General features: G+C 40.8%; 1 protein-coding gene across 8 annotated transcripts in view; it reads left to right on the top strand.

Annotated features, from left to right (window-relative positions):
- The window catches only part of UBAP1 (ubiquitin associated protein 1), a 65,559-nt gene that overhangs the window by 43,591 nt on the left and 8,093 nt on the right, over positions 1-13,875 (top strand). For 6 of the 8 annotated variants that reach the window (XM_061163802.1, XM_061163795.1, XM_061163799.1 and 3 more), the window contains 2 exons: positions 4,435-4,559; positions 11,299-12,222. In XM_061163802.1, the coding sequence (XP_061019785.1) occupies positions 4,435-4,559; positions 11,299-12,222 (1,049 nt within the window). The remainder of the gene's footprint in view (positions 1-4,434; positions 4,560-11,298; positions 12,223-13,875) is intronic. The other 2 variants (XM_061163801.1, XM_061163800.1) reach the window with 1 other exon arrangement.

The raw sequence follows: 13,875 nt of genomic DNA, 5'->3' as shown, positions 1-13,875 counted from the left end.
TATCTTCTCTCTCATTTCTTTTGCTACATATATCTCTCTCAGCCTTTTGAGACTAACCACATGCACATTAGGCTGTTTGCTATTGTCCCAGAGATCTCTTAAGACTCTGTTCCATTTTTTTTTCTCTTTGTGTTTTAATTCTTTTAATTTCTTTTGACCTAATTTCAAGTTCTTTAATTCTTTCCTCTTCTGAGTATATTCTTCTGATTAGCATAGCCTGGCTTATGAACTATCAAAAATTTTATTCTCTCATACTGAATTTCCATTTGTTTCCATTTGTCTCTCTTTATTTCCATTTTTTAAATTCCCCATCTGCTCACACATATTCACCTATTCCATTAGATCCTTTAACACATTGATTACAGTTTTTTTAAAGTTCTCTGAGAATTCCAGTATCTTTGCAATCCCTGCATTTGGGTTCTTTTGATGATGGATCACTTTTTCTTGATTTTTTGTTCTTATTTTTGATTTAACGCCAGACCCTGCATATTAAAAAGCTGATTTTATAGGTTATCTTGTTTTTTGTTAGGGTGTGAATGACTTTTTCTTTTGACTTCTTATCTTGTAGTGATACTTATATGATTGTATATGTGTATGTGTACATGTGTGTGTGTTTGTCTTTCCATTTATCTATAGATCTGATTTTGCAGTTGTTAACCTACCTGATTTACAGCTTTAAGGTAATGATGGTTAATGGAATTGCCATTTTCACCTAATTTTAAATTTGATCTAGTCTTTTTTAAAAACTTCAATTTGAACGCACAGTTCAAATCTGCATTAAGCGTAATCTGTTTGCTACCCTCTATTATGAATTTCTATCCCCATGTAGAATTACATTGTTTTCAGAAAATCAGGCAGATTACAAGATCATAAACATATCAGCAATTTGGAAAGAAAGGAAACAGAATGAAACCATCTCAGAATTTATCCTGAGTCATTTACACATTCAGCCTGTTTCCTTCTACCATGGCATAATGGCAAGCAGTGTGCAGAAACTGACCTCAAGGAACAACCCCTCCATCAGAGTACTTTGTTTTTTTAAATGAAACTGAGGGTAATGGTCTCAGATGTTTTAGGAGGATCTTCAGTAATAAAGAATGAAACTGAAAGGTACTTGGGTTGAGCCAGAAAATTGTTAGCCACAGTGCTTAATTCTCTTGGCCATGTGGTTGAGGTTTTATTGAATCTATTTAATAATAAAATGTATTGAGATACAAGAGAAATTGATGTTTTTAAATAGATATTCTGATATATTGGCTAAAAATGAATAGTTCCTAAGGTATATAGTTGGTTATATTTGTAAAAATATTCTTTGTAATCCTCAAAGCAACCTCATTCAGTTGTCCTAATCTCTGTCCATTATTCAAAAAGTTGCTTTTTGTTGCTGTCTCTTAAATCCCTTTTGCCTTTTAGCTCTAACCCCTCCTCCCAATAATCATGAAACTTGTTTACTCATTCCCTGTTAACAAAGCCTGGGGGAGGGGGCAGAAGGTTAGAGAACTGCTAAATCACCCGGGCATTGGCTTTGTTAGTGAAATGAAACTGCTTTTTAAACCGGTTACCTGTAATTGGTGCTAATAAAGGGAAATCGAAGTTGTTTCAAGGTGTTCTGCTTGCTCTGGTCCGTCCCTAAGCCAAGACCTACTTCCGTTTATAGAATAGAAGTCGTCTGTGTGCATCTACAGCACTGTCATAATTTTCTAACTGGAAGGTGTGCAGGGAAACTGAACACCTTTCTTTAAAGATATTATCATTTGGCTCACATATCTTCAGTACTTTTTTTTTGTAGTTTTCCCCCCCTCAACTCCCCATTACCAAACTCTAAAAGAACTATTCATTTAAGAAAGTTTTGTTAGTATTAATGTGGATAGGTTTTCTTATATTTGTTTATCATATATGCACGTAAGTATTATTATACATAGGATTTTTAAAATATGTATGTGTCATATAATTAACCTACTTTGTGTACTTAAAATTTTCTTAAACAGAAGACTTGGTTTTGTGATTATTAACTTGACTGTAAGTCTTTCCAGTGCTGCTTAGAAAATGCTAGTTTAGCTTTGTTTCCAGTTAATCAGGGACCTAGCTGAAGGTAGACTCTTTCAGTAACTTCTGAGCACCTGTTTTCATGGAAAACAGGTAAAACTTCTCTACAAGTAAAAAGAGCCTTGCTTTTGATCTCTGTACTGGAAAGCATTTTAAGTGGCAGAAGGTTTTAGTGTTGTAACCAGGGTTTTGTTGGCAAGCTGTGATGGTACCTGATTGTTTTGGTACCTCTGGTACATTTTTGTGACTTTTTGCAGAGCCTTACAAATGTGCTTACATCTTGCATGAATATCTGTTAAAACATTTTCATCACTAGCTTTGCCATTTTAGGTAAATCATTTTGAGTTTTAATAAATACCAAGAGAAGTATAAGACCATGTGGTCTTTAGTCTCATTGAGCAGATCTCATCTGCTGGATGTTATTTTGAGCCTAGGAGATGTGGATAGGAATTTGATTAAAGTCTTGATCAAAGTCTTTGGTGGGGGGTGGGCAGGGAGTATAAGGAAACAAACTATTAACAATGCAGAGTGGGTAAGACCTGTTCTGAGATTGAGAAGGAAGTTTTTCTTAAGCTCATTCTTAAAGAACAAGACATGATTAATCAAGTAAATAAGGGTGGGAATGTGACAGGCATTGGTGCCTGAGAAAACACTTACACAAATATGACCAATTTGAAAACTGCGAGAATGTGGTTAACAATTATGGTTTGTGCCTCAGAAAAATTATTAAATTGAACACAGTTGTGGATTTAATCTACTATCTGAGTGAGAGACAGTTAAGATGTTTTAATTCTAGCCAAAGGTTATATGGGAAAGAGGTAGAACCTCTCCCCCAAGGGTAGGAACAGAAGCCTTCTTTCTGTTGGAGGTTTCAGGTATATCAGAGCAGTGTCTACTGCTCTTGGGAAATGGGAATGATGACAAGATTACAAATACATCTTGACCTTGATAAGTCTTGAAATCTACAGAGTTTTTATTAAGAGAAGCCTCTTCATGGAAGATGTGTAATTGTCTTAATCTGTCCGTGAGAATACTCCAGAAGATATCCATGTGTGAGACCTAGAAACAAGTCTTATTCTACTAGCTGCTAATATTCAAAAAGCAAAATTTATCAACTGTATTTCATTGTCCCTGATACTTCTGCCAGCAAGGTAGCCCCAAACCTGATCAGAAAAGAAAAGATGGTCTGATTTGGAGTGTATACCTAGTAAGATTCATAGACAAGAACGACTTCATTTTGTCTGATCCTGTCAGTTGATTATAATGTCCCATCTTTCTGTATTACTCATCTGTGATGGACAGAGAACATTTAGGGAGCTAAAAGCAGTTCAGTTGTGTATGGTTTGTGTCTCCTGATAATCCTCATCTGATTCCCCTGGTCTTGTCTGGTTTTCCTTCCACATCTCCAAAATATCACTTAAAATTTTTTTTTAGAGTAGTTCTATGTGTTAATTAAAAAATGATCCTTACTGGAATAGAGAAAGCCTAACCAAAGAGGTTCTTTTGTGGAGATTCTGTCAAGATTCTGTCATCAGTTCAGCAGTGTTTAATAAGTGCCTTATATGTGCTGGGCAGCACTGTAGGTTTTGAGACTACATCAGTAAATAAAACTTAAATACTTGCAAGTTACTTGTACTCTATTGGGCAAGACAGACAATAAATACAATTAAAATGAAAATTACATAATATGTTAGAAGGTAATAAGTGCTATGGAGAAACATAGATAGTGATGTGAGATTACTGTGGTTAGGATGTGGGTGTAATTTTTTAAAGGGTGGTCAGGGTAAGCCTCACTTAGAAAGGGACATTTGAGCAAAGACTTGAAGGAGATGAAGGAGTAAGCCATGTGACTATCTGAGGGAAGAGCATTCCAGATGGAGCAGCCAGTGCAGACTTTTTGAGGTAATTTTGACCACATCATGGTTGAGGAATAGAGAATCACTGTGACCTAGTGCAGTAAGCCAGGAGTTGAGGGCGAGAGAGGAAATGGGCGTTTGGGGAGGCCTTTTAGGTTGCTGTGAGTACTTTGGCGTTTGTGCCAAGTATTCGTGCCTGCTAAGTCGCTTTAGTCCTGTCCTGCTCTTTGCGACCCTATGGACTGTAGCCTGTCAGGCTCCTCTGTCCATGCCGATTCTCCAGGCAAGAAAACGAGTAGGTTGCCATGCCCTCCTCCAGGGGATCTTCCCAACCAAAGTAAAATCAAGTAGCCTCAAGTGGGAGTTCTTCCTTAGAGATCTAGGGTCAGAAGAAGGTAAGCAGTCAGAGAAGGAACTCTGTAACTTCTAGTCTTAGGATAGCATAAATTAATGTTGTATCCTAGACATAAGATTATACAAAAACAAATAATAAGTTCTTTGCTGATATTTTCTACTTTATTTTTGATTGTAGGGACTTTCAGTTACCTTGATGATGTCCCATTTAAGATAGGAGACAAATTCAAAACACCAGCTAAAGTTGGTCTTCCTATTGGCTTCTCCTTGCCTGATTGTTTGCAGGTTGTCAGAGAAGTACAGGTAAGTGGTTATTTTTAGTTAAAGTTTAGTACATTTAAAATTTTAAGGAGTAAGAATTTGATGTATAGTGCAATAGAAAAAAAAAACCTTCTCTTATTTATGTTTCTGATAGCTCCTGTTATTGCTTGGCTCCCATTGTCTCTCACACACAGGCATGCACATGTGCCCAACCCCCCCAACACCTCCGTATATGTTTATATATCTTTTACAGATCTTGTATACTCTGTTAGGTTGTATGTTCCTGGGGTTCTGTACCTTGCCCAACACAAATTGCTATTGCTCACCTGACTTGCTGCTCCTCTTTCCTTCTCTGAATGTGCTCATTACCTTCTTGGTCCCTCAAGTTCTGTGATATTTTCTCTCTGCTGTGTTGTCCCTTTGCCATTTAGTTTATCCTTACCTTAGTTTTTCACCTGGGCTATTTCCGTAGTCTCTTTAATGGGCTCCTCTGCTTACAGAGGAGTTTACAGAATTCTCCTTCTATTTTTCATATTGTTTCTAGAATAATATTCCTGAATATAAAAAGTTCCAATGATTCACCAACCCTTACTGAATCAAGTCTCAACATAAGATTATGGTCGAGTACCCTAGCTTATCACCTCCTCCACACTCGCTCCAAACCAGGACACTGGCGGTTTGTCAGATGTACTACATGCACTGCTTGTCTGTATTACGCTTTTCTCATGAGTGCTTATATCCGCTCAAAATAGTCTCCTCTTTCTCATTATACTGAAAGTGGTCTGCCTGTTAAAAATCTATTCTTCTAGACTATGCTTAAATGCCATTCCTGCAATAGCTTCTTTTTCAGTCCTTGCATCTCTAAAGCTCAGTTATATGTAAGTGTATAAAAGTATACCTTGAAAGCAGCACATGCCCCCATGCTGTGTGGCTTCCTACACTTGCTGAATGCCTGCCTTTGAGGGACACTCTGCTGTGGCTCAGGATAGAGACAGGTGCCTCCCACTGTCCTCAGGAGCTCACAGTTTAGACAGGTTATACGGAAAAACAGAAGGGTACACCACTCACCCAGATACTTACTTCTGTGACTTTAGATTTTTAAAATACAACTTCTTGGCAAAGACGGGGAATTTACTGAAGCATTACCATGTTACTCTAAAGTGTGTTCTTTGGGAGAAAAAAAGACTTGGGAATTCCCTGGCGATCCAGTGGTTAGGATTGTCCTGTGCTTTCACTGCTGAGCACCTGGGTTCCATCCCCGGTTGGGGAACTAAGATCCTACAAGTGGCATGGCACAGCCAAAAAATAGTAATAAAAACTTCGTTTTTTTCTAGTCTTTAGTAGGGAGTAATCATAGTGGGAGAACTTGTTACATTTTTAAATAATAGCTTTATTGATTAATAATTCACATACCACAGAATTTTCCCTTTTAAGGTATGCAAATAAGTGGAGTCTTTTTATTATTATATTTGGAGTTGTATAACCATTCACTTCAGTTCAGTCGCTCAGTCGTGTCCGACTCTTTGCAACCCCATGAATCGCAGCATGCCAGGCCTCCCTGTCCATCACCAACTCCCCGAGTTTACGCAAACTCATGTCCATTACCACCATCTAATTCCAGAACATTTTTATCACCCTGAAAAGAAATCCAGTGTCTATTAGTAGTCACTCCCTATTTCCCCCTCCCATCAAACCCTGGCAACCACTAAATCTGCTTTCTGTCTTCATGAATTTGTCTATTCTGGAATATCATATAAATGGAGTAATATAATATTTAGTCTTTTATATATGACAGTGTATAAATACATATGTGATAGGTTTATTTTGTGTAACATGATGTTTTCAAGTTTTACCCATTGATTTTTATAGCTGAATAATTCCATTGTGTTGATATACCACCGTTTGTTTATTCATTCATCAGGTGATAAACTTTTTTTTTGGTTGTACTAAGCGGCATGTGGGATCTTAGTTCCCTGACCAGGCGTTGAACCTGTGTCCCCTGCAGTGAAAGCTAGGACTCTTAACCATTGGAGCTTCAGGGAAGTCCACAGTTGATAGACATCTTTGACGGTTTACAGTTTTTTGGCTTTTAGGAACAATACTGCTGTGAATGTTTGTATACAGGTTTTTGTGCAGACATATGCTTTTAGTTTTCTTGGGTATGCACATAGGAGAGGAATTGCTGGATCATATATTAACTGTGTTTTACCTTTTGAGGAATTGCCAGACTGTTTTCCAGAGTGGCCATACCAGTTTATAATCCTTCCTACACTGCATGAAGTTTCCAGTTTCTGCATATCCTTGCCAACTTTTGTTATCATCTGTCTTTTTGGTTATGTACATCCTTATGGGTGTGCAGTGGCTTCATGGTTTTTTTTCTTCTTTTTGGCCTCACGGTGTGGCATGTGGGCCTAGTTTGCTGACCCGGAATCAAACCTGCATCCCCTGCAGTAGAAGCTGTGCGTCTTAACCACCAGACTGCTAGGGGAGTCCCTCTTTTATGGTGGTTTTGATGTGCGTTTCCCTAGTTTCAGGTAATGTTGAATATCTTATCTGCTTTTGTATACTGAACTGATCCTCCTTTGGTATGGAGAATTTGTTGGGCCAGAAGAGATGGCAGTTTCCCGTATGAAGTTTCACCTTGCTCTGTTTGCCTGGTGGCTTTTTTATCGGCAGCAACAAATACTCAGTAAATAGTACCCCGTGTGCAGGACATTATTAGCAACATGAGTTAAATAACACCTGCATTTTATTTCGTAGTTCTCATATTATTCACTGCCTCATTGAATCATTCAGAAAATTTGTTTAGAGTCCCACATTTGTTGCCATTGTAGGCTTTGTTAGGAATTTTCTGTTTGATCTGCGTGAAGCCCTAAGGAGTGCCTGGTTCTTTGCCTGCCATACTCACAGTGCCCACTAATGACAAAAGAGGAGATCAAGGCTCCAAGCTCGGTTCCTGTGTGGGCTAGCTGAAGTGTTTTTGTTCTCTAACTGCAGATAGCTCCCTTAAACTTTGACTGCCTCCGCTCCCCGGGAGGAGGTTGGGCTGTGGTGTTGGTGCTGCTCCCTCTCTATCCAGAAAGGAGTCAGACCTAGAGCCCTAAACAGGTAGCTTGAAGCTTCGTGTAAGTTTTTCATATTTGCCCTTGGGATTCAGATTAAAGGTCATCAAAGCGAGTCATTAAATCATATGGAGACCTTGCACCCAGGCCCAAACAGTTTCCATTGAAAATGAAACAGTAGTGGTGGCCACATAGTGGAGGGTGGCCCTTAGTGTCACAGCTTAGAGCAGACTCTGGTTCACTGATTCATGGGCTGGAATTGCCATGTAATAGCTGTGTAATCTTATAAGATTGTTATAAGCATTAAGTAAAATAGTGCATTTATAATGCTTACTCTGATTCCTGCTGCTGCTGCTAAGTCGCTTCAGTTGTGTCCGACTCTGTGTGACCCCATAGACGGCAGCCCACCAGGCTCCCCCGTCCCTGGGATTCGCCAGGCAAGAACACTGGAGTGGGTTGCCATTTCCTTCTCCAATGCATGAAAGTGAGAAGTGAAAGTGAAGTCACTCAGTTGTGTCCAACTCTTTGCGACCCCATGGACTGCAGCCTACCAGGCTCCTCTGTCCATGGGATTTTCCAGGCGAGAGTACTGGAGTGGGTTGCCGTTGCCTTCTCCCTCTGATTTCTAGTACTCCATAAATATTAGATGCTGTTATTATCATTGCACACTCAAAAATCACATTCTTTTTCATTATAATAATTCTCCTAATTTTTTCTGGTTTTTTTTTTTTTTTTTTAAACTATGTTCCAAGTATTCTACATTACTTTGGCAACTTAAAAAAAAATCTCAAGGTTTTATTACAGAGGGAAGAAATTTCCAGTTGCTTTTGGGAGTAAAACTTCAGAGACCTGTGTTTACAGGCAGTGGGAAGTTGGTCACACCTGTTTTTGGTGGGGGAAACCAGTTGCACAATTGGATTTCCTCCCTAGTTAGAAGCATCAACCTTTGGCCAGTGCTGTTTTCTCACTGTTCCGTTAGAGGTAGAAAGGAAGCCCTGTGATACCCCAAGTGTTTTTCTGCGGCTCAGTAACTGACTCAGGAGTGTGTAAATGAACTTCTGGACATGTGCGTTTCCAGGCTTCTCTTGTGGTGTTTGCAGCTGAAAGGTTTAGGGATGAAACTGCTTTCTTCTACTGTGTGTTTTCTGCTCTGAGGCTCGTCATGGTAGGCCTCTTTCCTCTCTCTTTCTCCTCTTTACTCTCACTGTGTCTCCAGACACACTGTTCAGCTTTGTTGCCTTAGGGTGAACACCAGAGGTTTTTACTCCTGTTCTAGGTGAATTTTGTTTAATAGGTAATTTTTTCCAAGTATACAAATGAAATTTTTATAAATTGATCTATATTTGAAGCTGCAAGTGGAAACAGTGACGATTTTTATTTTCTTGGGCTCCAAAATCACTGTGGACAGTGACTGCAGCCATGAAATTAAAAGACGCTCCTTAGAAGAAAAGCTATGATCCACCTAGACTGCATATGAAAAAGCAGAGACATCACTTTGCTGACAAAGGTCTGTATAGTCAAAGCTGTGGTTTTTCCAAGTCAGGTGTGGATGTGAGAGTTGGACCATAAAGAAGGCTGAGTGCTGAAGAATTGATGCTTTTGAATTGTAGCGCTGGAACTCTTGAGAGTACCTTGGACAGCAGGGAGATAAAACCAGTCAATCCTAGAGGAAATCCATCCTGAATATTCATTGGAAGAACTGATAGCTGAAGCTGAAGCGCCAGTACTTTGGCCACCTGCTGCAAAGAGCCGACTCTTTGGAAAAGACCCTCATGCTGGGAGAGAAAGATTGAAGGCAGGAGGAGAAGAGGGTGACAGAGGAGGAGATGGTTTGATGGTGTCACCCACTCAACAAACATGAATTTGACAAATTCTGGGAGATAGTGAAGGACAGGGAAACCTGGTGTACTGTAGTCCATGGGGTTACAAAGAGTCAGACACCACTTAGTGACTGAACAATGCTTAAAGCTATGAAGGAACCTTGAAGTGAATTTTTGTGCAGTTTATACTGTAAAATCTTTTTTTTAGAAAATTGAGGTAACAGGGATTTGTAACATTGTGGAAGTTTCATGTATATAGCATTATGTTTTGACAGGTATACACTGTAGCACCCTTACCACCAGAATTTCGTTTCCATCTCTCACTACACTGCTGACCTTCTTTACTCAATTTTTGTCCCTCGGCTCATAACTGACCTGTTTTCTCTCTGTGTTCTTGTTTTGTATGCTTGTGTGTGTATACATGTGGAATCATGCAGTATTTATCTTTCACTTTCTGACTTACTTCACTTAGTATAATGTCATCAAGGTCTGTCCATGTTGTTGCAAATGACAGAATTTCATCTTTCTTTAATTTCATGTTGTTTGTGTTTTTGTGTGTGTGTGTTGCACACACATATGTACATACATAAACACACACCCCTCCCCCACATCATCTTTATCCATTTATCCATTGATGGGCATGTAGATTGTATCTGTGTCTTGGTATTGTGAATAGTGATGAACACAGGAGTGCCTGTATCTTTTTGACTTGGTCTTTGTGTCTAATTTGGATAAATACCCGGAAGTGGAATTGCTGGATCATATGGTAATTCTTTTGAGAAGTTTCCATACCGTTTTCCACAGTGGCTGTGCCAGTTTATGCTCCCACCAACAATATGTATGAAGGTTCCTTTTTCTCCATGTTCTCTCCAGCACTTGCCTTTTTGATAGTAGACATTTTAAGGGGCGTGAGGTGATACCTTATTGTAGTTTTGATTTGCATTTCCCTAATAATTAGTGATACTGACCATCTTTTCATGTGCCTCTGTCCATCTGTATGGCTTCTTTGGAAGATTCTACTCAGATCCTCTGGCCATATTTTTATGAGGTGGTTTGTTTTTGTTGAGTTTGCGCTGTAAAAATCTTAATTTGAATATGTCTAGATTTCTGAATAAGCACTTTTCCTACAGTTAGAGTACAATTTGTTCATTGTAATTTGTTAGTGGTTTAGAGCATAGAATATATTGTCACTGCCTGGGTTCAGATCCAGGCTCAACCACTTAGCAGCATCATGACCTTGAGCATAGCTGTTGTAATGTTGAGAAATCTAGAGAACTAATACATAAAAAGTGCTTAGAATCAGGCATGGCACCTTGTAAGTGCTTCTTAAATACTAGGGCCTGTTGTTAGTATTGAGCACATAGGACATTGTGTTAGATAACAGAGATCTTAAGAGGGTCTGAAGCCCAGTTGCTGCCCACAAGAGGCTTGTGACAATGTTGGGGAAATGTTTTAGAGAAAGATTAAAGCTCCATGTGGTCACACGTGCTCAGCATCACATGGTAGAGACAGATACTGTAAGAGTTCAGAGGAAGGAACGGGCCGTCAGGAGAGCCTCACAGAGGAGCTGGCTGAGTTCTGCCAGAGCCTCCAGTGAAGAACTCTAGGAAGGGAAAGGGCCTGTGGGGAGAGGAGCAAGGAAGCAGCAAGGTACATATGACCTGGGTATATGGTTAGAGATGGTGGGAGGCCTTCCTCAATAATTTGTGTGTAACCAGGGAGCAAAGTCTGATGAAATCTTACAAGCTTAGGAAGTCTTAGTTTTCCTGAGGTGGGATCCCCCCGTGCACCTTAAATGCTGCCTTGTCCAGTTCCCTTGTGCCAAGGTGAGGAAGAAGTGAATTCAGTGGGGGAGGGATGGCCACCTGGTTCACACCTTTCTCTGATATATCTTTGCAGTATGACTTCTCCTTGGAAAAGAAAACCATTGAGTGGGCTGAAGATATTAAGAAGATCCAAGAAGCCCAGTGGGAAGCAGAGCGCAAGGCTGAGGAAGCAGAAGCTAAAGTGAATTCTCAGAGTGGCCCCGAGGGTGACAGCAAAATGAGCTTCTCCAGGACCCACAGCGCAGCCTCCATGCCGCCTCCTATCAACCCCATCCTCGCCAGCTTACAGCACAACAGCATCCTCACCCCGACCCGGGTCAGCAGCAGCGCCGCGAAGCAGAAGGTCCTCAGCCCGCCCCACACGAAGGCGGACTTCAATCCTGCTGACTTCGAGTGTGAAGAAGACCCATTCGATAATCTGGAGTTAAAAACTATTGATGAGAAGGAAGAGCTGAGAAACATTCTGGTGGGAACCAGTGGACCCATTATGGCCCAGTTGTTGGACAGTAACTTGCCTCGAGGCGGTTCTGGGTCTGTGTTACAGGAGGAGGAGGTCCTGGCCTCTCTGGAGCGGGCCACCCTAGATTTCAAGCCTCTTCACAAACCCAATGGCTTTGTAACCTTACCACAGCTGGGTAGCTGTGAAAAGATGTCGCTGTCTTCCAAAGTGTCCCTGCCCCCCATTCCTGCAGTAAGCAATATCAAGTCCTTGTCCTTCCCCAAACTTGACTCTGATGACAGCAGTCAGAAGACACCCAAGATGGCAAGCACTTTCCATAGCACATCCTGCCTCCGCAGTGGCACGTTCCGGAATTCCCTAAAGCCTTCCACCCAAAGCAGTGCCAGTGAGCTCAATGGGCTTCCTACCCTTGGGCTTTCAGCTTTGAACTTGGACAGTGGCGCAGAGGTGCCAACCCTGACCCCTCCCCAGACGCCTTCCCTGTCTGTCTTGTCTGTGTGCACAGAGGAATCAGCACCTCCAAATACGCGTCCCACGGTAAGCCTTTTAAATCCCCTGCGTCTCAGCGCCACAGATTTCTAAATCCTACCCAGCAATTGCCACCCTCACATTCTTCTTTTCAGGATTTAGGGAAGGATGGGGCATGACCAAATTGACCTTGATTACATTAAGTACATGTAGTTCTGAGTATTTTTCTGAGGACAGAGATGATTAGCTTTGCACCTAACCTGGTAATGATTTTTTTCCTCCCTCTATCTTTTTAATCTTTTCCTTCAAAAAGATAATGGGTAGCATGTGAATGATGTTTTCCTGCCTAATCAGTTTGTTTTTTTCCCATGCTGCCATGTCTTGTGTTTGCATTTTTTAAAGGTTTGCTCTCTTTGTGCTTTTTTACTTTTTCCTGTTGACTTTCTTAATTTTTTTTTTACACTTGCTTGGTACTCCTTATTTTATCTTCTCCCTACTTCCCTCTCCTCCCTCCTCCCATCTCATTCTGCCCTGAAGCTGGCTCCTGTGTGTTTGACTGATTTGGGGTTATGTTTCTTCAGACTAGGTGGTACTTTAGTAGTGGGAAGTTTGAGCCAAAGGTTGAAATTGGTATTGGAAGTTTGCCATTTTTAAACCTGTGGATTTTAATACTGCAATTACTTTTTTTTGGCTTACTACTAAGAATGATGCAGTTTTCTCCAAAGGAGGGAGAGGGGAAGATTGGAACAGATTTAGTGTTGAAGGGTGGATTGATAGAAAAAATTGTAACTTGTGTCATCTTGAGTTTGGCCACCTCATGTGAAGAACTGACTCGTTGGAAAAGATGCTGATACTGGGAAAGATTGAAGGCAGGAGGAGAAGGGAACAACAGAGGATGAGATGGTTGGATGGCATCACCGACTCGATGGACATGAGTCTGAGCAAGCTCTGGGAGTTGCCGATGGACAGGGAGGCCTGGTGTGCTACAGTTCATGGGGTCGCAAAGAGTTGGACACGACTCAGCGACTGAGCTGAACTGTATCATCTTGAAGGAAATCTGATTTGGTCACACAGAGAAGTTGCATATACAGGGAGGTTACTTTGTGTGGTTGTTTCAGCAGCACAGAACAATATGTTATTGTATTATTCTATAATACAATATAATAGAATAGAAGTCATAGAAGTCCAAGAACTTTTGTTATACCAGTTCGGATTTTTAAATAACAGCATATCAAGGCAGTATTTAGAGTCAGGAAGCCTGACTGTATTGATCGGATATCTCTGAGACTATAATCAGCCTGCTCTTAGCTGGTAGAAAAGATGAGCTTTGGCCTGCCTCAGAAAGAGTGCAAGTTCCCAGCAGTAACGTTCTTGGTAAATGTTTGTTTCTGTGTGAGTGCTTCCATTGTCAGAGAGCTTACTGCTGCCTGTAAATGTCCATGGACCTTGGCCCAGAGAAACTCGGTAGAGTGCGTAAACATCTCTTGTTTTTGTTTAGTTGCTCAGTCATGTCTGCCTCTTTGCGACCCCAAGGACTGTAGCTCACCAGGCTCCTGAAGTCCATGCGATTTCCCAGGCAAGAATACTGGAGTGGGTTGCTATTTCCTTTTCTAGGGGATCTTCCCGACCCAGGGATGGAACTCGTGTCTTCTGCATTGGCAGGTGGATTCTTTACTGTTGAAGTACCCAGTGAACCCTGTAACATCTCTTAGCATGGGCCTT

The sequence above is a fragment of the Dama dama genome, chromosome 16 (genome assembly GCF_033118175.1).
Source record: "Dama dama isolate Ldn47 chromosome 16, ASM3311817v1, whole genome shotgun sequence".
Classification (NCBI taxonomy): Eukaryota; Metazoa; Chordata; class Mammalia; order Artiodactyla; family Cervidae; genus Dama; species Dama dama.
The sequence above is the reverse complement of the archived record's forward strand: the minus strand, read 5'-3'. Positions and strand labels throughout refer to the sequence as shown.